The sequence below is a fragment of the Cervus elaphus genome, chromosome 2 (genome assembly GCF_910594005.1).
Source record: "Cervus elaphus chromosome 2, mCerEla1.1, whole genome shotgun sequence".
Taxonomy (NCBI): domain Eukaryota; kingdom Metazoa; phylum Chordata; class Mammalia; order Artiodactyla; family Cervidae; genus Cervus; species Cervus elaphus.
The window spans coordinates 8,043,393-8,068,069 of NC_057816.1; the positions used below are offsets into that span (position 1 = coordinate 8,043,393).

General features: G+C 59.4%; 2 protein-coding genes across 22 annotated transcripts in view; one reads left to right on the plus strand and one right to left on the minus strand.

The window, feature by feature from the left end:
* NRXN2 (neurexin 2) overlaps nt 1–11,627 on the plus strand; it is a 110,301-nt gene extending 98,674 nt beyond the window's left edge. For 13 of the 21 annotated variants that reach the window (XM_043927418.1, XM_043927474.1, XM_043927443.1 and 10 more), the window contains one exon: nt 9,697–11,627. In XM_043927418.1, coding sequence (XP_043783353.1) covers nt 9,697–10,583 — 887 coding nt within the window. In that variant the 3' untranslated portion in view covers nt 10,584–11,627. The remainder of the gene's footprint in view (nt 1–9,696) is intronic. The other 8 variants (XM_043927488.1, XM_043927507.1, XM_043927560.1 and 5 more) reach the window with 1 other exon arrangement.
* SLC22A12 (solute carrier family 22 member 12) lies at nt 10,643–23,803 on the minus strand. The gene is given in 14 exon segments (XM_043927910.1): nt 10,643–13,352; nt 13,695–13,834; nt 15,707–16,269; nt 17,141–17,279; nt 17,282–17,328; nt 17,574–17,679; nt 18,170–18,380; nt 19,356–19,475; nt 19,647–19,770; nt 21,912–21,951; nt 21,954–22,067; nt 22,187–22,239; nt 22,708–22,811; nt 23,399–23,803. Coding segments are annotated over 12 exon segments (1,659 nt in total). The 3' UTR covers nt 10,643–13,352; nt 13,695–13,834; nt 15,707–16,073.
* Between the last annotated feature and the right edge of the window lie 874 nt (nt 23,804–24,677).

A 24,677-nucleotide genomic window follows, 5' to 3' on the forward strand; every position in this document is an offset into this window, starting at 1 on the left:
TTAAATTGGATTTTTATCTCAATGAGAGGCCAGACAAGGGCCAAGATGACTCCAGGGTCCCTAGACCATGACACCTCCCACCTGGAGGGGGAGGGGCTCGGGCCATAACCCCTCTTGTGCCCCCAGTGCAGGGAGGTTTTTTCTTCAGCAGACACCAGGCCTCCTTGGTCTCCAAGGTCAGTGTCAGAGATGGAGGCAGCCTGGCTAGAGACAGCAGCTACCTAGGGCTGGCCCCAGGCTCGTTGCACCTCTCTCACCTACCAGATCCTCCTCCCTGGCGTCTAGCTGTGAAGCCTCAGGTCATCCCTGACATGTTTCTCACCTTCTATTGACTTGAGCCCCTCCCCCGGCACCCCAGCTTGGAGAACCCATCATCTGACAGTCACTTTAGTGAGGGTGCTGCCCAGCCAAAGAAGGGCGTTGTGTTGATGGATGCGGTGTTCAGATTCTTTCTAGTAGGAGTGCCTTTAGGGAGCCATGTCCTGCAGAGAAGGCACTGTGACCCACCACCCACGCTGTCTTAGCCGGCCTGACCCACACCCTGTGTTATGGGCCTGGCCTGTAGGGATCTCACCTCTTAAGACACACAGAAGTGCACTCACATGCTCAGACCCACAGAGGGACCCAGCTACATGCACACATGTGTCTGACCAGAGGCACGCCCACATCCTGGCACACACATTTATAGACCTACTGGCAAGCTCATTCATGTCCACTTCGACAGGTCCACATATATTCAAATCTAAAGGGCACACACCACTTGTGCCCAGGCTAAAAGAGGCGCACATATGCTTAGATCTAAAGAGACATGCTTGTATTCAGAGCCCCAGAAGTCTGGCACACACAGGCAACCCCGCAGATGTACACAGTTTCACAGAAGCACACACGTGTTTAGAGCCCCAGTCCTGCATGTGTGTGCTTAGGGCTCCTCACCTAGATGCGGGCTCACAGGTGTCTGCCTGCTCAGACCCACAGCTTTCACACTCAAACACAAGCCCAGCTGCACGAGGGTGCCATGCAGCATGTCTTTAACCCACCAAGGCAGCCGTGGGTGCTCAGAGCTGCACATCCATGCACTCACAGCCCCACTGAAGCGTGCATGTGCACATCTATTGAGGGGTAGACCAGATGTTCAGAATCACATGCACGTGTTCAAAAGCACTCACATATTTTAGATATTCATGAGACACATATGCCTGTGTGCTCAGACCCTTAAGGCCCACGTGTATACGAACCTGAGGCTCTCAGAATTCCACATCCACACTCAGCTCATAGAGGCACACACAGGTATACAAATCCACCTGTGTCACAGACATGCTCACACATGTGCTCAGGTCACAGAATCCTCCGTGTGAGCTCTGACTTGCAGATGTTCACAGATGTGTGTGTGCATGTTCCGAGTAGGCACACACACTCTGTGAGCAAACTTTCTGAGGTGCAAGCACATGTGTGTACACACAGACATGTGAATTTAGGGATGTTCATGTCTGCCCCAGGCTCACAGAGGTGCACGAGTGTCATAGCTCCACACACGCACACACTCGGGCTCAGACCTACTGTCACTTGCACATCTGTTCACAATCACTAAGATGCACACATCCTCAAAGGCATGTCCTCGTGTACCGAGTGTGTGCTCATATGAGACCCCTGAACTTGTGTGTGTGTGCACATCCTCAGGCAGGCTGTGTGTGCACAGACCCAGGGATCCACGCACAGACCCACGTTTCTTCAGCCCCGCAGACCTGCACCCCTCCCCTACCACCCGGGAGAGGTGCTCCTCAAGGCCCATCTTAGCTCATTCCCACCTGCAGGCCCCTTAGCTTGGACACACACATGTGCTCAGACCCCTCAAGGCGTGCATATGCATACTCAGTCCCACAGTGGTGTACACACACATGCACACACACGCAGAGTCAGGTCAGCACTGACCCACGTGGGCGCTCACAGCTGCTCATACACTTACTCATACACTCAGAGATACACACGCAGCTACACATAGCACACCTACATAGCTGTGGACCCTCTGGCCAATCACACGTCTTCAGAAGCAGTACAGTGCCTGCCTCCCTGTTCACCAGGTGAGCTCACAGACCACAGCGACCCGCACACACACGTGTACCCAGCTTCACATAAACCCCCATGCTCAGACCCGGAGAAGCCGCCTCATGCACGTAGCCCACGTGTGCATCCCTTCCAAGGCTCTGCTACAGTGCACACGTACACGGGGCCTCAGAGGCATACACACGCTTAATTCCACAGGCACTGACCCATTTGCTTAGACCCACACATTTAGCTCAGAATCAGAGGCACCGGTGTGTTCAGATTCTAGCCTGTCTTAAGATAACACTAGTTGTTATAACAAACAAGCTCTCAACACCACGGTTTAACACATAGAAATTGACTTCTCCTTCACGTAAACACTTCCTGATGGGTGCGCAGCTCTTTTCCAAGCGCTGATTCAGAGTCGATCTCTGTCCACCTTGAAGCTGCACCGTGACTTCCCTAGTTGTGGTGGAAGGGGATGAATGGGAGGGGCACAAGGGGAGGGTTTATGGGCCAGGCCTGGGAGGGAGGGGGGCACGTAGGCCGTGCTGATGCTGCCCTCCAGAGCACTGTCCTGTGGCACAGCCTAGCTTCCAGGTAGGCTGGGAGGCATGGCCCTGCTGTGCTCACAGGAGGAAGTCAAAACAGATTTGGTGACCAGCTAGCCATTTATCTGCCACAGTCTGGGCTTTGGGTCACAAACAATCCATTCCACTCTCTCCCACACACTGAGCACACCCACCCCTCCCCAAGGGAGACACCCAAAGCCCCCTTCCCTGCACCCTGATTAGAACAGTCTTCTCAGAGGAGAGGATGTCTGCAAGATAGGCCCTCTCCGTAGGGTCCAGACTTAGCTCCTGGGTACCCATATGTGGTCTGGATACCCACTAACTAAAAGGATAATTGATCTCACTGCCCACACACCCAGAACACCAGAGACAACCACCACCATAAAACCCTGCATCCAAAGAGAAGGATGGAGGGCACACAGCAGCTTGTAGTTCCTAGTATTGGGGAGATCCAGTCAGCAGGCAGCTCGAGGCTCTGCCCTCAGTGGTGGGGACGTTTCCCCCTGAAACCATGCTCTGCTGTCTGGAGAAACTTTCCTCTCCTTTGTCTGGAGCCCTGGTGCTGCCCTCTGGCAGGTCCCTCCAAGTCCTTTATCCTTCATGGCCATCTCTGGGTGGGTGTTGGGAAAGCATCCTCCTTGGAGGCCCCACAGCCTTGACAGTCCACTTCCTGTGCATATTTGGGGGCCCATAGGTTGTTTTGAGGCTCAAACAGTCAACAGACCCACACTCAGACTTCTCTCCTAGGCGTCATTCTCAAACCTGTTTATTTCTTTGTTTCTCTGTCCTCTCTTAATTTAGCGGTGACTATCTTGAGGGCGTTGGGAACAATCAGGTGGGGAACTGGTTCCTTATTCTGATCCTAGAAGCCAGGCTGAACCCTGTTATTCAGGTGGAAGTGTCACTGAGCCACTGTCCCTGAAAGCCGTCTCCAGTCTTCTCTCTTAAGACTTGGGGTTGGGGGGCAGTGGCTCTTCTGACATTTGCAGGCCTCATATTCTGGGCTCTCTCTGGTCCCTTCATCTCTGTTGCAAACCCAGGAGTTCTTGTCTAACATTGTCTCTTTTTTGTAACACGTTACTAAATGCAGGAGGTGAAAGCCGGCCCTGCCATCCTGACTTTCTGAGCACTTTCCCCTAGTGCTTCAGCCTCAGCAGGCGTGGGGCGGGTCCCAATCCAAGATGCCAGCTGTCCTGCGGCTGCGTTATGTGGTCCTGCCTCTTTCCAGCCTCCAAATCCATCTCCTTGGATTGTTACCTGAGGGCCACAGGTTTTTGTTAATGTGACACCCACTCGGGGCTGTGTCTGTACTAGTGAAGGTAATGTGTGTTTCTGTAACAGATAACCCCCGAATCTGAGTGGGTCCTTCAAGGGAAGTTTCTCACTCAGGGGAAGCCCTACCTGGGTGACCAGCAGGAGTGCTTGGGGAACCCAGGTCCTCCAACCTGTGGCTCCTCCATTTCAACAGGAGGTTGGCAAGGTCACTGGAAGGAGGAGAAAGAGTGCAGAAGCTCACACCCTGGAGTGTTTATGGGCCAGTACTGGCACTGCCCACTGCTCCCTCCTATGGCCAACCTACTTGCAAGGGATGCTGGGAAATGTAGTCTCACTGCCCGAAGGAAGAAGGTGGTCACAGAGGCACATGGCGTGTGCTTAGACCCACGGTGGTAGGCTCTCATCTTCTCAGGGACACATTCATGCATTCACACGGGCACACATGAGCTCAGACCACCACGCACAAACCACGTGCAAACCACATACAGAGCACAGACTCACTCACATGCTCGCACGTCCGCTAAGACTCGCTGCCATGTGGGCTTACGTGCCCAGATCCATCAAGGTTCATGTCTGCGCGCACATGCACACACATGCTTAGAGACACAGGCCCAGGTGCACAGAAACAGGCCCCTTCAAGGGGTGGGTGAACATGTGTGCACACAGGATGCGCCGCACCGTCTCAGACCTTAGCTCCACCTTGGCGCTTGTCTGCCCCTGCTGTGTGGGGATTTCAGGTGGGGAGGGCCGGCACCCTTCAGGCCACTGCACACATTTGCACAGATTGTTCTCTGCTGGAACAGGTGAGCAGGTGAGTAAGGGCTGAAATCTCGCCAGTGCTCTGCTTGCCAAGCCGTGTGTCCTGGACCCTGGAGCGGGGCTGTGTCCACCAGCAAGCTAAGATGTCTTTTCCAATTTTGCACAAAGATACAGTCTGCCAAACCGTGTGCCTGCAGGGCTGTGGTCGCATTGAAGGGCTGCCGTTTTTCTAATCCACATTAAAATGCTGGACTAGTGGCCTTCTTAACATCACAGCCAGGACAGGGCACCCAGGGCTGGTGGATGAGGCCTCAGGCAGCTGATTGCTTCGTCTCTCTCAGCCTCAGTTCTAGATGCTTCTTTGGAGTTGGGCAGATCTTGCTTGGGTGGGAATGGGGTTCCTGGGTAGATTTCCAGTCAAGGGCCTTCTGTGCCCTAAAAGCAGAAAGGGTCCGGCTTGCCAGGCCAGCAGCCCCCAGAGGCAGGGTTTGCTGGGGGAGGAGGGTGCTTGGGAGTGGCTTGTGGTCTCCTTGGCCGGAATGGAGTTCCCTTTAGTAAGAGGACTGCCATGCACTGAAATTCAGTTGCGGAGCAGTGGGTGAGTGGTATCTATGATAGATGCCCCTGTGAATACTCCCCCAGTGCTGCGTTTGCCTGAAGTGGGGGCGGGGAGAGAGGCTGTCTAGGGCCCTTATCAGACCCCCAGGGGCACCCCATCCTAGTGTGCACCATTGGAGTAGAACCGGACCCAGGATTCCAGGCAGCATGATTCTTCCTGAGACCACACCCCAGATGCCCAGTGGGAAGGGTGACCTGGGGAGCCCCCAGCTGGACTTCTGCAGTGAGGAGTCTCAGAGGGTTCCTCCCCTCCTTTAGGCCCCACTAACTCCTCACTGGGGCAAGCTTGCCTGACCGTTTCTGGACTGATGAATGACCTCAGGAAAACCCGGTACCCTATTTTGAGTGTGACTTGACTGCCACAGAGCCCAGGCTGGCTTGAGTGGGTGCTGGAGGAGGAAGGCAGTGTGGGGTTGCAGTAGTGTGTTGTCTTGTGGAGAGGGTAGGGGTTGTGGGGCCCAGGGGGGACTTGGTGTGGGGGATGGAGGCTTGTATTCAGGGCCATGAGAAGGGGGCATCAAGGGGCAGGTGTGGCAGTGTGGGGGATGTGGGTGAGGGTAGGACACCCTCAGGAGATGCCCTCAAGGCCTTGGACCCAGGGGAAAGCCCCAGAGGAGCTGAGATTGGAGGACCACAACCTGGAGATGGAGGCAAGAAGTGGCTGGGGTTGAAGGGCAGGGGCAAGAGGTCAATGTGACCAGGCCTGGGAGGGTTTGGAGGTGGGGATGAGGGAAGTGGGGTGCTTTACAGGGGGACGCTGGGAGCCTGTGTGCCCCAAGGACTTAAAGAACCAGTGAATTACAGCAAATGGTTGTAGGGTGGGAGACTCAGGATGGGCAGGACTTGTCTGTGATCCAAGGCCTGAGGCCCCTGAACACCTTCATCTAGCGGGGTGGGGATGAATAAGAGGGTAGACAGCCAGATCTGTGCCCTGATTGGCCTGATCAACCCCCTCTGGGCTGTGATGTGTCCCCACCATGGGTCTCCTGGTCCCATGTCGTGGGCCTGGCATTCTGCTGGAGCCCCAGCTATAGCTAGCTTGTCAAGGAGAAGCCTGTCTAGGACAAGCCTTGACCTTAAAGTCTCCAGGAACAACTGGTGGCCCAGTCTAAGATGGAAGATAGAGGGGACTGTGGGTGAGAGCTGGGCCCATGGAGCAGCTCCTGCCAGGCTGAACTCTCAGAAGTGTCTGCTGCCTGGGGTGGGGGGTGGGGGAGTTGGGGAGGAAAGATTTTCAGAAGCCAGCTGCTCTGGCCTATGAGAGGGGCTCCCAGCCCTTTTGCTCAGATACCTAGCTTGGCCTGGCTCAGAGGAAATGCCTGATGAAATTTCCTCTCCTTCTCTGGTCAAAACAGTGAGCTCCTGCTCTGTGCCAGGCCCAGTGCTGGATACTCGGGAGAGACAGATGGGCCTTGGGCCTTCCTGGCAGTGAGTCCAAACCTGTGCCTCCAGGACAGAATAGGGACATGGTGTCAGAGGCATCTAGGGCAGAGAGGAGCATCTGGAGGTCTGCCTGGAAGAGGAGGTGCTTGGTTGGATTCAAAGATGAGTGAGTTATCAGCAGGGGGAAGGTGCTCTGAACAGAAGGCAAAAGGTCAGGAAGAGGGTAGGTGATGTGGGCCAGCAGTGAGTACCCCAGATGTGTTCAGGGTTCATTCAGGGAAGGGAGCTTTGTCATAATTGGGCCCAGATGCCACCATTTGAGGGGCTACCAGCCTCCTCCTCAGACCTAACAGCTGAGTTTGCCCCTGATCTAGGGACCAGGTTGCTGGGCTATCCTTGGTGGGTGTAGGGTTCAGGTAGGGATGGGGGACCAACTATGTTCATCCCTAGTCTGGGAGCCAGGCCTTGGCCTCACTCTGGGCCTAGAGCCGAATACCCTACTGTTATAAATGAGGAAACTGAAGCCCAGAAAATGAAAGTAACTTACCCACAGTCACACAGGAATTCAAGATAGAACAGGTCATGGCCTCCCAGGTTAAAATCCAAGCCAAGAGGTAAGCAGCCTAGCAGATTCCTGCAGGCATGGGGAGGACGAGTCAGGCCTTCTGGGCTCCTTGTGAGACATGACCCTTCCCTGGCCTCCGAGAGCCACAGAAGGGACTGGATAATCCATTCATTCAAGTAGCCTGACACTGACGCCTGGAAGACCCTGGAAGTCCTGCCCACTCTAGGCCTCAGCATTCTCCTTCATGACAGGCTGGTATTGGACAGTCCTAGCCGCACAGAACATGTTTCTCTGTTCTTGGCTCAGTTTTCCAGGGTGGCTGAGCCTGTGGAAGGCCAGGTGCTCAGAGGCTTCACAGTCTGGGGTGCAGGTGAGCTCCTGCCCAGGGGGAGGTTAGATCCTGGTGGGGAGAGCAGCCTGAGGAGCTTGGCAAGGCTGTGAGTTCAACAGCAAGATCTTGGCTGAGCTGTCTACTGCGACCAAGGACGGCTCTGCCAGATTGCTGGAGCTTGTGATCCAGAGGATCAACAGAGGTGTTTGAACAGCAGGACAGAGACCAGAGCACTTTGGGTGGGGGGAGGAGGAGAAGAGGTGCCAAGACGTGGTGGTGGCACATGGCTGGCCTGGCTGCATGGGACAGAGGGATCTGCCAATGGAGTCCTGAGAAGCTTCCCATAGATGGGGTGGGAGGCCTGTGGTGTGATCTGTGTAGATCAAATGCTGGAGAGAGATCAGAGATAAGCACTCAGATGGGGGGCATGGCTTGAGCTGAGCTGGAAGGAGTACTAGAGGAGATACCTACCACCCCCACCAGACCCAGAGCTGCCTCTTCAAGAGGAGGGAGTGCTTCCACCAGCCCCCTAGACCCAGGGCTCAGCTCCCTTCTGCCCCAGACCGGTGGGTTGCAGTGTTTTGGTTTGAGAGGGGCTGTCCAGGGGGCTGATGGGCATTGTAGTTGTTAACCCAGGGGCTGATGGGAATTGTGGTCCACACCCCTGTAAGGGCTAATGAGATTTGTAGTTCTCACTCTTTGGGGCTGATGGGAATTGCAGTTTCTGCCCAGGGGACCCCAGCTATCAGACCTAGGCTCCCACCCCCAGAGGCCCTCCCCAGTAGTTCTCCTGGGCCCTATGTTAGCAAGTACATCCTTCCCAGATGGCTGTGTATGTATTTTCTTTTCTTTTTTTGCTTTCTTCTTCTTTCTGTTGTTTTATTATTGTTTTAACAATAATAAGAAGGCCAGAGGCAGTCAAGCCCTGGCCAGGTCCTGGCGGCCCATGGGGGTTCTGGGGAGGGGGAGGGGGGAGTCAGTGGGGGTCAGAGGTGGAGGGTGAAGAAAGAGAAAGTTGGGGATTTAGGTTAGCTCGAGAATCGTGTGCTCCTGTCCAGGTCCTTCCCTCACCCCCCCCCCCCCCCCCCCCCCCCCCCCCCCCCCGTCTCTCCTCACCTCCCTAACTCCACATGGCTTCTCACGACCACTCCCAGCGCCCTGGGGAGGACCTCCTCCAGTGTGTCTGTGACTCCCTGCCACGCCTCAACCCTTCCCACGTTCAATTTCTCCTCTCCCCGTGGCCAACTTGCAGTTAGCCTTCAAAGCCGCTTCCCATGACCATCCCCTCCCAAGTCCTCTAACCTCTGAGGAGATTCCTACACCACTGCTTGTCATGTACCTCCTCCCAAGCCCTCCTTCCCTCTGCTCCCTCCCTCCCCACACACTGCCACCGAGTTCTGGTAACAGCTCCACAACGCCAGCCTTCACTGTGCACATTTCAGTTTTGTGTTTAATGAGGGGGAGAGGGCACAAGTGAGGGAGGAGAGGACTCTGGAGGAAGCAAGTTGTTCAGGGAGAGAAGAGTGAGGGAGGGAGATACCAAACAGATAGACAGGAAACGTTGTTCGGAAAAGTTGTTTTTTCTTATTTTTTCCGGGAGAACCCGCTTACACAGCTCTGTTTGTAATTTTTTTCTTCATGCTAAAATCACACGGCCTATTTGTTGATGTAAGTTGCCTGAATTCCGTGGTATGCTATCTTCTTTTTTAAAAACAAAAGCAAAAAAAAAAAAAAAAAAAAGCAAAAAAAGAGAAAAACCTAGAAAAAACCCTAAAAGATATTGTTGTTAGGTTTGTTTAAATGCTGCTCTTGTATCTGTTTTTAAAGCCTTAAACCAGTAGAGTTTTTTTTTTTCCATTTCTTTTCTATTTCCTTTCCTTTCTGTTCCTTTTGGTTTCTTAAGACAAACAAAAAAACAAAACCCAGAGAGCCACAGAGCCCGTGCGTGGGGTGCCCAGAGCATCCGAGCCGCTGCCCGCTTAAAGCGCAGGGCTCCGGCCGGCTGGCGGTCGGGCCCAGCCCGCTCTAGTCTCCGCCAAAGCCAATTGGAACCGATTTGGGTGTGTGAGGCTGTTATTTCTCTCTCTGTGCCGGCCGCCTGCGCCCCGGCCCTCGCTGACGCCCTGTCTTTTCTCTTCTCTCTCTTGTTCTAGGAGGAGAGTTAATATTGCCCATAATCACGGAGGACTCCTTAGACCCCCCTCCCGTGGCCACCCGATCCCCCTTCGTGCCCCCACCCCCCACCTTCTACCCCTTCCTCACGGGCGTGGGTGCCACCCAAGACACCCTGCCCCCGCCTGCGGCCCGCCGCCCGCCTGCCGGGGGCCCCTGCCAGGCCGAGCAGGACGACAGCGACTGCGAGGAGCCTATCGAGGCCTCGGGCTTTGCCTCCGGGGAGGTCTTTGACTCCAGCCTCCCCCCCACGGACGACGAGGACTTTTACACCACCTTTCCCCTGGTCACGGACCGCACTACCCTCCTGTCCCCGCGCAAGCCCGCTCCCCGGCCCAACCTCAGGACAGATGGGGCGACGGGCGCCCCTGGGGTGCTGCTCGCCCCCTCCGCCCCGGCCCCCAACCTTCCAGCGGGCAAAATGAACCACCGAGACCCGTTGCAGCCCCTGCTGGAAAACCCACCCCTGGGGCCTGGGGCCCCTACGTCCTTCGAGCCGCGGAGGCCCCCTCCCCTGCGCCCCGGCGTGACCTCCGCTCCCGGCTTCCCCCATCTGCCCACAGCCAACCCCACCGGGCCTGGGGAGCGGGGCCCGCCGGGCGCGGTGGAGGTGATCCGGGAGTCCAGCAGCACCACGGGCATGGTGGTGGGCATCGTGGCGGCCGCGGCGCTCTGCATCCTCATCCTCCTCTATGCCATGTACAAGTACCGCAACCGCGACGAGGGCTCCTACCAGGTGGACCAGAGCCGGAACTACATCAGTAACTCGGCCCAGAGCAACGGGGCGGTGGTGAAAGAGAAGGCCCCGGCCGCCCCCAAGACGCCCAGCAAGGCCAAGAAGAACAAAGACAAGGAGTATTACGTCTGAGCCCCCCGGCACCGCGCCCCACTGCCAGCTGCCCCTCCCGGGAGAGCCCGGGAGGAGGGTGCGGCCCTCTCCCTGCCGGGGCTCTGGGGACCCACTCCCTGGCTGCCTCAGACTTCTCTCACGAAGAGGAAACGCAAAAAAAGAAAAAGGAAAGGAAAACCCCGTGCTCGTCCCCTTCCTCCTGCCGGCTGTCCGGCGCGGAGTTATCGTCCGTCCTGGGGCTGTCTGTCCTTCTCAGCTCTGCGCCCGCCTGGCAGGGCACGTGCTCACAGCCCTGGGTTGATTTATTTTTTTAAGGGGGGTAGTTTTATTTTGGTGGGGTTGGGCGGGAAGGAAGGCTGGGGGTTTTGTACAGCGTCCGCTACTCGTCCTGTTCATTTCCCTCCATTTTTCTTCTTGCTCCCTCTGTTCCTCCTGCCTTCCTTCTCTCCCCAAGCCCTTCAGACCCCACCCCAGGCTTGCTGTGTCTCTCCGTCCCCACCCTCCTTCCCCACTTCTCCTTTGTGTGTGTCAGGTTTCTCCCTTCCTTTCCTCCCTTTGGGTTTCCAGAGTCGGTGGGAGAAGGGCGGGAGGGTGGGCGGAGCGGCCCAGAGAGGGGCGGGGCGGGGCGGGGCCTGGGCGGCCTCGGAAGCTCTGGGCTCCGCCCACCAGGAGGAGGGGCCTGCCTGGTGCCCCCAGCCAAGGGAAGGGGCTTGGGCCTGGGAAGGCCTGCTCTGTTGTGTGCCGCCGGGCGACGTGCATTGATGGGGAAGCTGCTGGAGGAGCAGGGTGGGGGGCGGGTGGGAGGGGAAAGGCAAATGCAGATATATATTGAAGACAAATAATCTAGATATCGCGAGCAGCAGCCTGTGGCACCCGTTGGGCGCGGGCAGCAGGGAAGAGGGGGAGCCAGGCATAGCCCGCGGACTGCTGGGGTCACTTCTCTGCCCACAGGCTCCCTGCTCCCCCAGTTTTTTTTCTCTCTTTGTTAACAAATGTGTCTGAGTCTTGGAAAACACCCCAACCCCGGAAATGTGTGGGAAAAGAAAACAAAAACTTTCCAAATCCAATGGTCCTGTGCAGTTTGTTCGGGTCGGGGGCTGTTGGGACACTGGTCCCAGCTCTGGGCTGGGATCTGGGCCCAGTCTGGAGCCCATGAGAGCTGGTAAGTAGCTCCCAAAGCTTTGGGTTGAGCAGGACTTTGAACTCCTTGAGGCAGCTTGTCTTTGTCTCACCCTCACGTCCCAACAGCTTGGGGACAGAGGCAGGGGACAGCCCCCAGGCCTGTGAGCAATGACTGGTCTCTGGCCCCACTGGCCACGGACCTTAGCTTCTCTCAATGTCTGTGTGTGTGCTTAGTCGTGTCTGACTCTGCGACCCCATGGACTGTAGCCCACCAGGCTCCTCTGTCCATGGAATTCTCCAGGCAAGAATACTGGAGTGGATTGCCATTTCCTACTCCAGGGGATCTTCCCAGCCCAGGGATCCAACCCGAGCCTCTTGTGTCTCCTACATTGGCAGATGGACTCTGGGGGCGGACAAATCCCCAGAGGTGGGAGCATTGTTTTGCCCTCTAGTGGCTAGAAAGGTGGCTAGAAATTCTGGTGGTGGCTACGTGTGCGTGGGGAGTGGGGGGGACAGCCTTGATACAGCCCTTGGGGGAGGTAATGTTATTTGTGGGTGGGAAGAGCTTCAGCTGCTAGTCCAAGGTCTCAAAGTGGGTCAGTGTCTGAGCCCAAATTTTCCCCCAGTTCCGCCTAACTCCGGGTTTTCTGCCCCTTTTACATCTCTAGAGTTTGGACCTTGCCCCCCACTGGCTGACGGTGGGCAGCCCCTGGGGCTGCAGGTGGGAGAAGGATCCATACACCTCAGACCAGCTGTTTGCTTCTTCATGGGGACAAGAAATGGGCCCAAGGTCCCAGACATTCACAGATGGGTATTTGTTCATCCTCTTGGTCGAAAGGAGCCGAGACTCTCGAGGTGGAGGTTGTACACAAGGGCCCGTGTACCGGCGCATCCTCAGGAGAGCAGAGTGTGGGTGGGTCTGCATCTCCCAGGGGGCTTCAGTGGAGCCCCAGGCTGTCGGACACAGGATTCAGCCACGCTCCATCACTCAGGTCTCCTCTGCCTTCTGCTTGGTGGGTCTTGCCCCGCAGCCCGCTTCTCCAGGCTCTGCCTTCTCGATTCTCGAACTCTTGGCTCATCGTCACCCTTCATCACCCTATTGTGCTTCCTGAGCTTCCACCCCTGGCCAGCGCATTCTTGCAACAGTTTCATAGACTGGTCCTTGTTTAGGCCTGGACACCTCCCAGGGTCCTTGGGCTCAATGCCCACCAGAACCCCACCCAGGTCCACCTCATCTCCCCCCGCATCCCTCCATTCTGGGATGAAGCTTTTGTGGTGGCACCCTTCCCCTCATGGGGTGTGCCCCAGTGGCCCTTGAGAGTCCTCCCTCCACCCTGAGTCCTAACGGGTTGGAGAGCGAGTCCTCCCCCAGCCGCCCCAGGGGGTGGATTTCCACGGAGTTGACCTCTCCTCTCTTTCCTGAACCAGTCACCAGGAGGGAGGGTTGGGCCTCGCTTGTCTCCTACCGCTCACAGTCCTGGTGGGCAGCCTCACCGAGGTCAGCTGTCACCCTCTGCGGGAGCCTGCGCGAGGCCGAACGGGGGGCAGGCTTGTCAGGATGTCTTGTCCCGGTGCTGGTGATGGCCTTGCCCCAGGGTTTTCCGCTGCTGCTCTCCCTGTCCAAGGAATGGAGACATATCTCGGGTTCTTCTGCCCCCATCACCACTAGTCAAAGAAAACAAAGACAGGAGGCAGGAGTTCCTTGGTGTCAAGAAGGGAACATCCTTACTCCAGAAATTTCTAGAGCAGCCTTGAATAGTCTATCAGAGTAGGGGGTCAGAAAGGACAGTGCAGGACTTGGAAGATGGACTCCCGTCTGACTCATTGCCGTGTGGCTGTGCGATTGTGCTTTGCTCTGTGTGACGAAGCTAACAGCCCTGCCGCCTAAGGACGTGGTAGTAAGAGGAAAGCATCCTGGCCTCTGCCACTCACTCAGAGTGCTTGCCTGTAAGAGACAGTCCCCTTGGTCTTAACCCCTTCATCCTGTGCATCTGATATTGAACTTACCGCCTGGGCCTGACCTGGGCTCCTGGTGTCTGGCTGGGCTGGCAGTGACTCCCGGGAGAGTCTGAACAGCATGGGGATGGGTGAAATTCTGGGTACCCTGCTCCTGGACACTGGTACTTGCAGGGATGTGTCAGGAGATTCTAGGGGGTGGGAGGGGAGAAGGAAGAACGGGGTTGGGGAAGAAGCTTGCAGTGAAGCCTGGCTGACGCTTTTGACTGCGAAGATCTGCACTGGCCAGGCAGGCCCCCAGGGGAGGGAACGCAAGCTCAGCCAGCGCGGGTGCTCTTTGGGCACGAGGCGCTCCTCCTGGCAGTGGATGTGGAGCCTGTGTGGCCAGCGCTGCCCTTCCTCACACACCCTCCCGGGTGAGCTGCAGGCCTGGCTGGAGGCAGGAGAATTGCCAAAGTGGGTCTTGAGGCACTTTCCTGTCCCCGCTGCCTGAGGCTTCCACTGCTATGGTTGGTGGGGGGGGTGGTGGGAGGAAGGAGACTGAGGGGGTGGCTGTGGGCTCTTCTTTCCCACACCCACTTCCCTTGGTTCCACCCCTGCAGGGTGCCTAGCAGCTGCTGGGCCAGGAGCTCCCTGTGATGGGTATCAAGAGGGAGGGTGAATCCCAGGTGAAGGCCTGCCACTCGGGTGGCCGTGCCCAGCTGATTGCAGGCCCGTGGTTGCTGCTGAGGGAGGCCCCTTTGCCCTTGGCAGGGCACTCACTCCGCCATGGTGATGACACTTTCTCCCTCATTGCCCCAGAGGGCCAGGGCTCTGGTTCTCCCAGCGTCCAGGTCCTGCTAAGTGAGGCTTCCCAAGTGGTGCTACTAGTAAAGACCCTGCCTGCCAATGTAGGAGACGTAAGAGATGCGGGTTTGATCCCTGGGTCAGGAAGCTCCCCTGGAGGAGGAAATGGCAACCTATTCCACTATTCTTGCCTGGAAAACCCCATGGACAAAAGAGCCTGGCAGATTACAGGTCATGGGGTCGCAAAGAATTGGATACAACTGAAGCAGCTGAACACGCACGCACGCACGCACGCAAGAGTTAAGTGAGGAGTGCCATGTGGGAACTGGGTGGGCCCCCCTGGGTCCTGGCAGGCTGAGACCACCTGGAAGGACCGGGAGCAAGGCCATTCTGAATATGGGCAGACAGATGACTCCAAGCACTTGGTGAGCTGGAGGACACCCCTGGGGAGAGGCGTCATCTTCCACCAGCCCTGGGGTCTGCCTTCTGGAAGCTTCTGGCCACCCTGGGGCCCTAGGAATGCTAAGCAAGGGGAAGTAAGGCAGCAGGGGCTCAGTTGGGCAGCAGGTGGACAAGACAGAAAGTCCAGGGCAGGTGGAACAGCCTCATCTTTGGGTGTCTTTACCAATACGATCTCCACCCCATCCCCTTTGTCCTGGAAGCAGATAGCTAAAGGTCATGACCTCCCAGAGGCCCAGGCAGAGAAGACCAAGCCGGGGAGTGAGCCCATCTCCTGGGGCCAGGGAGCTGCTTCCTGATCTCCCGATAGCCTTCTCATGGTGTGTGCCCATGTGTGCGTGTGTACACATCACTGATACGTGTGTGTGTGCGTGTGTGTAGAGGTGGGTGGCCCTCTGCAGAGGCACCTGGAAGCAGAGACACAGGCGGACCAGAGACCACCTGAGCACCGGTTGGGGGTGGCTCAGCAGATGGCGTGGCTGCTGGAGACCCGCTGGGCCCCCACGGGCGTGTGAGCTGGGCCAGGAGAGCTCAGGGGTCACCCCTTTCCATCTGAGCCCTTGCGCCTGGCTTCCCTGTAAGTGGTGCCGGTGCAAGGGTTCTGGATGGTTCTCAGATGGCGTCCATGCCCTCCAGAAGCTTCACTGGGCGCCCAGATTGTGAGGCCTGAGCGCAGGCAGGAGGGTAGTGGCCAGAGCTGGCTCCAGACACCTTTGGACCTGGGCTCGACTGCTGACTCTCCCCATTTAGCTTGGTGTCATGGCAGTCAGTTTCTGTGAGCCTTGGTTTTCCTGCATGCAAAATGGGGCCACACCTACCTCAAAGGCTTCAGGAAAAGATGCAACGAGATGATGCCTTGAGGCGTCCAGTCCAGTTGGTACCTGGCCCACAAGAGAGGCTGGAGAACACAGCCCCTTGGCTGGCACTCAGGGCAGGAAAGCTGGTCTGGGAAAGGGTGGCCCCAGCAAGGAGTCCCCACTCCCACTTCCAGGCAGACCCTGGGGACGCATCACGGAGCCGGAGAGGGGCGGTTGTTCGTTCTTTTATTCGCTCTCTCATCTCCCTCGCACCACTGCTCCTCTGCTCTAGGGGAGCTGGGGACATGGGGACACCCCACCCTCTGCGAACTCACAGGCTGGTAGGCTGGGGGACAGGCGTGTGGCCACAGCCATGGTGAGAATTTCACTAAAGCTCTGCGTTGGGCCCTGGGTCTGGGAGGAGGCAGGGGTTGCTGTCAGGGAGAGAAGGTGGCCAAGGCTGTGCAGACAGAAGACGTGGCTGCGCGGCTGGAGTGGAGAGGGCGTGGGAGGGGCTGGAGCCATCTTTCTGATGAAGCTGAGGATCTGTTGCTCCTGCAGAGCCCCTGGAGTGCAGTGAAAAGCTGGGGAGGTTGAGAGGGGGCGGTCAGCCTCCGAGCTCAGGGCAGTGAGTGGTGAGGAAGATGCAGTTGACTGCGGGCCCTGCTCCTCTCTGCGGCCTTGAGGGAGGGGCGGGTGACCGTGTACTGGGCAGACTCCTGCCAGTCACACCATCCTTTGCCGTTTCTGTATTGGAGGCGGCTCCTTAGACAGTGAGAAGCCACGCTCGGCTGGAGGGGCAGCCCCCAGGCCCTCTGGAAAGGAAGGCCTTTGCTATCCTTCTGCCGAGAAGTCATCCCATCGCAGGCTTCCCAGGAGGCCTAAAACCCTGTGGATTTCAGGACAGGACATCCCTGGACGCGTGTTGCCTTCCGTACCACTCTGTTTAGGAAAGACACGGAGGGGTTGTGTCTCGTGGGTGCAAGTTACTCCTGACCTGTGTCTATCCTGAGGACTCAGGAGATACGGCTGCCCTGCTCTTGGGCACGTGATGGGGGATGAATGGGGAGTGACACCCCTGAAAGGCATCTAGGGGCTTTAGTAGTAGAGTCTGGGGCCCATGAGAATGTCCAGTACAGCTGCCACACCCTCAGCTCTCCACCTCACAAAATGCTGCCCCCTTGACCTCTCTCAAGGTGGAGCTGGGGGTAGGTGGGCCACTCAGGTCTCAAATGGTGGAATAAAGGGTAGGGGACCAAGTCCACAGTGTCAGCTGAGAGACCTAGTCCTGGGTCTCTAGTCTCCAAAGAGGTGCTGTGTGACTCCAGGCCAATCCTATCCCTCTCTGGGCCTCTGCTTCTCCCTTGGTCTGGTGATGGCGGTGGGTGGCCAGGCCTGCCCTGTTCTGGGGCTCCTGGGAGGGGGGAGGGGATGGCCGGGGCTGCGGCCACTCACTTGCTCTGCAGTTCTTGTATGGTGTCGGGCAGCAGCAGGTTCTGGGCCTCCAGGCCGCTCAGCACGGGTACCACCCTGTACACCAGCAGGGGCAGGGAGGCGCCATAGACGCCCAGCAGCCGGACCAGAGGCCCCAGGAGGCTCCTGCTCGGGTGGCCATCTGGCACAGGCCCCCTGCGGTCATCCTGCCGGCAGAAATGCACCTGTGAGGGGTCGCACTGCCTGCCTACGGCTCTGACCTCTCACTGCTGCCGGGCCCTCTCAGCTCCAAGAGGCACCGTGGGTCAGGCTGGGCTGGCATGCACCTGGGCAGCCCCGAGGTCACGAGGTCACGTGAAAGAGAAGGTCGAGAGGCACGAACATCCGGTCTGGGGGAGGCCACGCCCATGGCACCCTCCCAGGCCGGAAGTCCGCCCTCCGTGGGCCTTAGCTGAGCACAGTGGGGAAGAGCTCGGCGGTGTAGATGGTGAAGCAGGTGAAGGCAGCCCCTACTCCCCGGAGCACCAGCTCGGCGAGGGCTGAGCACAGGGTCCCCATTTCTGTGGATAGAGATGGGGTTGGCAGGCTTGTTGCCGGGGGTCCCGGGCTCTCCCCATGACCTTCCAAATGTCTGCTCGTCACCTCCACCTGGGTGTCCCCAGACCCCACCCACGCACGGTGTCCTAAGTGACCACATTCTCTGCCCCCCCCCCCCCCATCCCCCGCCTGGTCTGCTCCCACCCAGGCTCCCAGATCCAGATTCTGGGAGTCCTCCTCCACCCCCTCCATTTCTCTGCCCTCCCTGACACCCTCCCCCCATCCCAGCAATCCATCACAGTTATTATTCTGTCTCCACAATTTTTCATGATGCTGTCCAGTGTGGGCCGCCACCATCTCGTCCAGACGGCCCAGCAGCCTCCTTCCTAAGTGGGTCCTGCTCTAGTCCAGTGCCCTCTTGATGGGGAAAAAGAGGTCTCTCTTCGTGGCTTAAGCTCTCCCAGGTAGGGAGCCTCTGGCTGCAGCCACGTGCACCCAGGCCCGCCTGCTCACCGTGGGGTGCCAGCGTGTTGGCCAGGATGCAGAGCCCCGCCAGCACCAGGAGCACAGCCTGTGTGGGCTGGCGGCCCAGGTGGCCCAGCAGCAGCAGGGTGCCGACCTTGGCTGGGATGTCCGCAACCCCAATAAGGGCCTGGAGCAGGAAAATGTTGCTGCCTAGGGCCTGCAGGTCCAGGATCAGGCCATAGAAGGTGGGGGTGCGCAGGTGAATTCAGGCTGGGGATCGGGCAGCTAGTTTGTTCTCCGACCTGCTTCCAGCCTCCCCTGATGGCTCTGTACCCATTGGTGGGGTGGTCGCTATGGATTACATTTCCCAGGTTCCCTTGCCAATGCCACGTCTCCTGAGCTTTGGCCAATGGGAGGCACTGGTGAGAGACTGGAGGCGGGTCTAGGGCAAAGCTGAAGTATTGCTCCCTCCCCCTCTCTGGGTACCTTGTGGGGCAGTGGCTGCGTCCCCTCCACGGCTTCAGCTTCCACTGACCAGCCCCTTTCTCTGTGGTCCTGGTGGATTCAGCCTTTGCCAGGTGGTCCTGGCTCCTGGCCTCTGATAACCCCTCTCCCTCCTCTCTGGTCCTTCCAAACTAGGGTGCGTGAGTGCATGCTATTTCTTCAGTCGTGTCTGACTCTTGTGATCCTATGGACTGTAGCCCACTAGGATCCTCTGTCCATGGGATTCGCCAGGCAAAAATACTGGAGTGAGTTGCCATGCCCTCCTCTGGGGGATCTTCCCAACCCAGGGATCGAACCTGGGTCTCTAACATCTCCTGCATTGGCAGGTGGGTTCTTTACCACTAGCACCACCTGGGAAGCCCCAGGGTAGATGTGCCTTTCTGCCGCTGAGTTCTCTAACTGCCTCCTCTGCCTGTTGGGCTCTGCAGTTCTCCCAGCAACTTTGCGATGTATCCTCCTTACTAATCTCTCCTGTTGACCCGTCCCAGCCTGAGTCCTCCTGGTCCTGGGGCAGTTTCCTGTGGGAGCCTGATGGAGGGAGTCAGTGCTGCAGGCCTGGTCTTAGAGGCCCTCTCACCCAGTGGGGCCAATAGAAGAGTCAGCAGAGCCAGTGGATGCCAGCAGAGCCCTGACTCCAGGCTCCCTGGCTGCTGGTGGCCCGAGGGTCGGCCAGAGGCGGAGGTTGGGGCCGGGTGGGGTGGGGGTCGTTAAGCGCACACTACAGGGGCATTTACTCGCACAGGATGAAGACACAGGTCCGGAGGCCCAGTCCAGGAGTGCGGAGCAGAGCGACCAGGCTGCCTGGAGTCTGGCTCACACTCAGCTCTTGCTGCGTGGCTGAGCGCAAGACCTGGATGGAGGGTGGGGAGGGTTGTCAGCATGCAGTCACTGGCCTGGCCCTCCTCCCTATGACCCCCATCCTGGGGGCCTGGGGCTCTCCGTCCGTCTCCCAGGGACCCTGTTCAGGGACAGGAGAGGGTCTGAGGGTCGAGCCCTGGGGGAAGGCCCAGCCTCCCCTCACCTCGACAGTCAGCGTGTCCCCCACTGCCCTCTTCCCATTGACAATGGCCACCTTCTGTAGCTCCCACAGGCCCCACTCCAGCCTGCCCATAGTGAGGAGCCATCATGCCGACTCTGCCAGCCACCTGGGGTTGGGGAGAGGGAGGAGGGCAGGAGGTCTCTGCCTGCGCCCCCCCAGGGCCTGACCTGCAGGAGCCTCTCTGCCCCTTTGTCTCCTTCTAACAAGGGGGTGACCTCACTGGCAGCCCCAGGCCCCAGGCTCAGGGTGGCTGAAGTCGGGGAGGGCAGAGGGTTGGCAAGCAGCAAAGGGCGCTGGCTGTGGGGGCCAGGTCCTTTCTGCCTCCTCCCTTCTCCCTCTCTTGGGCTGGGGTTGGGGGTCCCTGTCCTTCCTTCCTGCCTCCCTCCTGACCCCAAGTTCCTTCCCCCGACCTCACCTGGGAGCCAGGGCTGGGAGGGCCTGTGTGCAGTGAACATACCCCTGATGGCTCCAGGACCGCCATCCTGCAGGCCCACCAGGGTCCCCCACTGTCCAGCCCTCCCGAATGTCACAGGGCCCTCCTGCCCGCCTTTCACCCCCATGGCCACACCTTCCTGCCTGAGCTGGCCCCTCCCGTGGAGCCCCTTCCTGCAAACATCCTCACACCTATGGTGGGGCTCAGGCCCCCTCCACCTGCACCCATTAGTCACCAGAGCCCGTCGCCTCCAGCGCCCCTTGCAGGCGACCAGCCCATGGCCCTTGCCTCACTTTTGGCTTGTTCGCCCATGCCAGGCGACAGTCACCACCTCCTGGGTGCCAGTCAGCCCCACGCCTCCCAGCGCCCCCTCCCTGTGGCAGGACCCAACCCCTAACACTAACCCATCTCCCAGCCCCGCAACATCAAGCCCAGACCTCCTGCACCATCCAGGCCTCGGACCCCTTCCCGTGCCCACCACCCCACACTGGCTCCTGCCACTGGACACAGGTGCCCCAGCCAGACATGCTCCCCCTGCAGCAGGCGGGGCCCTGAGGTCCTTGGGGGTTTGCAGAGCCAGAGAGGGGGATTCAAGCGCACATCAGAGGTAGAGTTGACAAGACCCCGTGACCTGCCGGACTAGGTGTGTGGGAGCCGTGAAGGAGAGGGAGGTGTCAGGGCGACTCTGACTCCAGTACCTGTGGGTGGGGCTGCTGTCAATGTTGGGGAGGCCCCGGGGAGGCGCGGGTGTAAGAAGATGCTACGTTTGTGATGCTGAGACAGTAGTGATGGGGACGTCACCTAGGTGGCTGGAGGTTGCGGAGAGGAAGGCTGGGGAGGGCGTGGGGGCCTGCAGCATTTGGAGGGGGAGAGCTGTGGGCACAGGGGAGGTCCCGGGAGAGGACAGCGGTGCCCTTTTGTGGGCTGCAGGGCCTGAGCGACAGGTGGCCGGGCGAGGGTGGCGGGGTCATTGGCATGGATTGGCACGTGCAGACGCGTCTCTCGACGAGAAATTGAGTTGGAAGAGAAGCAGCTGGGAGCTGAGGGGCTGTGGGGTCCCCTCCTCAGACGGGACCCCTGAACTGATGCATCAAGCCCTAAGCGTGGTCGGTGATACTATGATGTATGGGATTTCTGTCCTGCTCATCGCTGTCTCCCTGGGCACAGCCAGGGCCCGCCCGTGTGGGTGCTCAGTGGCCATTTGTTGGACTGATGAAGTAGTGGAGTCACAAACGCACGTGTGGCGATAGCCCCCGAGTGGGCCTGTCTGCCCGGGCAAGCGGGGCTCGGCCTCGCGCGCCAGCATCAGCACCGGGCCCTGGAGTCTGCCTCACTGACCTCTGCCCTTCACTCTCGTGATATGGGGGCCAGTCTGCCAACCCCAAAGGCTGCCGGCCAGTTACAGGTACCTCTGCTCAGAGCTGCTGCGTGAGATGTGATTGCCTCCTGCTCTGAGGAGTGACTGTGTTCTCGGAGTGGTGTGTGTGTGTGTGTGTGTGTGTGTGTGTCTGTGTGTTGTAGCTTTGCATCCCATCCCCCCCGACCTGGCCTAGTGCTGCCAGGCCTGGCACAAAGGAGGGGCTCAGAACCTGTGCCTGGAGGCACACATGCCAAGGCGGGCAAGGACAGGCAAGGGGATGGGCTGAGAGGTGAAGGAAGGAAGGGGGAGGAGACAACTGGGGGGAGCGGGGGTGGGGGGTGTGGGGAGCTGGGGCCAGGCTCCTGCGGCTCCCCTCTGGCTTTCTGCATCCCAGGCCTCTGTGCCCAGGGTGAAGGGTGGGTCTCCTGCAGGGAGGGAGCTGGGCGGCACCCACCAGGGGTACACAAAGGGGGGGGAGTAGGGATTGGAGACAGCGTCCAGTCGCGTGCGCCGTAGGCCACCGCAGCCAGGAGGACCTGGCCGAAGCTGTAGCCCAGGGAGTTCAGAGTCATCACCAAGACTCGGGCTTGTGCTGACGTCCACTCTGCCGCTGCAAGGAGACCCAGAGGGTCGGCCTGGGAGCCCGCACAAGCCTCCCCTGCCCGGCCAGGGTTGGGGACCTACGGGGAATGACGGTGTTCAGCGTGGGGGTGGAGGCGGGCGCCGTGCCTGCCGTGGCCGCCTGAAGGTGGGTCCAGGTCAGCACCCGCAGGCGCCCAAACCTGCGGCACACGCGGGGAGGGCGGCCGGGTCTGTGGGGTGCCACGGCGCTGGCCATGGGGGTCTGGACCACTGGGGCCCACCCTCTGCTTGCCCGCTGAGCGACTCCCGGGTCCAGACCCACATTCTGCATCCACGGAGGGAGGGCTTGTGAGCACGGGGAGCGCCCCCTGAGGCCCTGGGCAGGGGTGAGCTCCCCGTCAGCAGGGGCAGCCAAGCAGCAGCAGCCTGTGGCTGAGCAGGCTTAAGCAGTGAATGTTTGATGAGAACAATGACCCTTCACGGCCCCAGAGGGGAGTCCGTGAAGCCGAGGCCCAGAGAGGGACTGAGGTTGCTCAGCAGCACAGCTGGAGGGTCTCGGGAGAAGGACCCACACCAAATGGAGTTTTCTCCCCAGACCCGCCAGTTCAGGGCCAGTCAGGGCCCAGGGTCTCGGGGCGCAGGGGCAGCGAGGGGACCGGGGACCTCACTTGTCAGAGACTTGGCCGCACATAGCCGCTCCCACCAGGTTCCCGGCCAGGTAGATGGACTGCGCCATGGGCTTCAGGGCCTGAGCGTCACACACCAGGTCCCACTGGTGGGAGAGGAGGGGGCTGGGGATCTGAGCTCAGGAGACCAGCAGGGGGCGGAGGGGCTAGATGGGAAGGCCCAGGGAGCTGGGGCTGAGTGTCCGGCCCGGTGACCTCAGGGGTCATCACCCCTTGCCTAAGCCCCTCCTTGGCTCCCTGTTGCCCCCGGTCCAGGGTCAAGCCCTCTCTGGGCTCATCTGCCTCCTCGCCATGCCCCTCTGCAGCAGCCACCTGTGCCAGCACCTCCTCCCGGCTTTCAAAGGCCACTTCCCTCCGTTCCATAGAGAGTCCCCTTCCTGCTTGCTGGGTGGGCCGCCTCTCCTGTCTCCCGCATCCGCTGGAGGCTGCCTCTGGGAACCCAGTGACTCTTTGCAGAGTGCCCCTGAGGCTCCTGCAAGCTCATTCCTGCCACCAACCCCGGTAGGGCCATGTGGCCAAGGAGGAACTGGAAGCTGCCTGTGAATGTAGCCGCCAGCAGTGGTGGGACTCCCCCTGCCACCCCCTGGGATTGGGCCATTTTGAATCTAGCCGACTGTGATCTGTGACTTTGGCCTCTAGGGTGTCAGGACTTGGGTAGGGTCTGAGGGGAGGCCCCTATCTTGGTCACGATGGTGGAGGTGAAGGTGCTGCGGTTGTGGACCCAGCCGTCCACGCACGGCTCCATGTCAGCCTCGCTCCAGTTGGTGGCCGTGGCTTTGGGGTCCAGGAGCTGCCACTGTGGGTCGTGGAAGCAGCGACACTGGTGGGGCCCATGGTTGGGGCCTGGTGGGATGGAGACAGCCAGGAGGGCCCGGGGTTCCGGGGCCCCAGGGACACTGGCTTGGGCCGTGCTGTTGTCCAGGAGGGGCACCCAGCAGTGGTGACTGGGCACGGCGGCCGAGATGTTCTCCAGTATGTTCTGAGGGGCAAGCCACGTGATGGGGACCACCAGGACCACCATGGAAAACCTGGAACCAGCCCCGCTGCCCACTCGGTCCAGGAGTTCAGAAAAAGCCATGGAGCCTGCATGGAGGCGCCAGTGGAGGTGCCCACCGCACAGAGGCTGGCCCAGGGCAGAGGGGCCAATGCGGGGGGCCTGCCCCCCCCGCAGCATCTCCTGCTGCACCAGCCGGGCTGCCCAGGGCATGGCAGCGGTGCCCGCCATGCAGATCAGCCCGGGGGTCTCTGGGCGCCGTCACTCAGGGTGGCTCCGGCTGGGACCCGAGTCTATGGGGTGTGACCCTGCAGCCACCAGCACCTCCCCAGAGACGCAGCTGCCCCTGGACCTCTGGGAGAAGCTGGGCTGGGGAAGTGGGGAAAGAGGAGGCTGAAGTCACCCAGGCCGGGGTCACTGTGACCAGGTGACGAGGAGGGCTTAGCAATCACTTCCTCGGGTAAAGTTTAACCCGGCTCTGAGGGAGGGACAGATTCAGAGGTCCCGCAGCTCCCACCCTGTGTGGGCTGGGCGGCCTCGGCTCTGCCCCTCTGCACCCCTGCCACCTCGTGCCTGCCTCTGCCAGGGGCCCAGGGCTGACCCAGGAGAGGCACTGCCCGGGGTCCTCTCAACCTGGGGGCTGCCGGGAGGCTGGAGCAACATCAGTGCTCTGTGAGGACTCTGTGTGTGTGTGTGTGTGTGTGTGTGTGTGTGTGTGTGTGTAGCCCGAGTCACCAGCAGGCATCCAGACCCCACGTGTCCCAGCCACTGTGGCCCAGCCCCTGCCCCTCCCTTCCATGTATCTGCCATCTTTAATGTCTCCCCCCGTTGCTGTCACCCTCTCAGTCTTTCAGTGTCTCCAGACACCCCATGGGTTCCTCAAGTTCAGTGTCACCCCAAGATCTCTGCCCCATCCCCAAATCCACTCCTAGATCCCTAGTCTTGTTTCACATCTCCC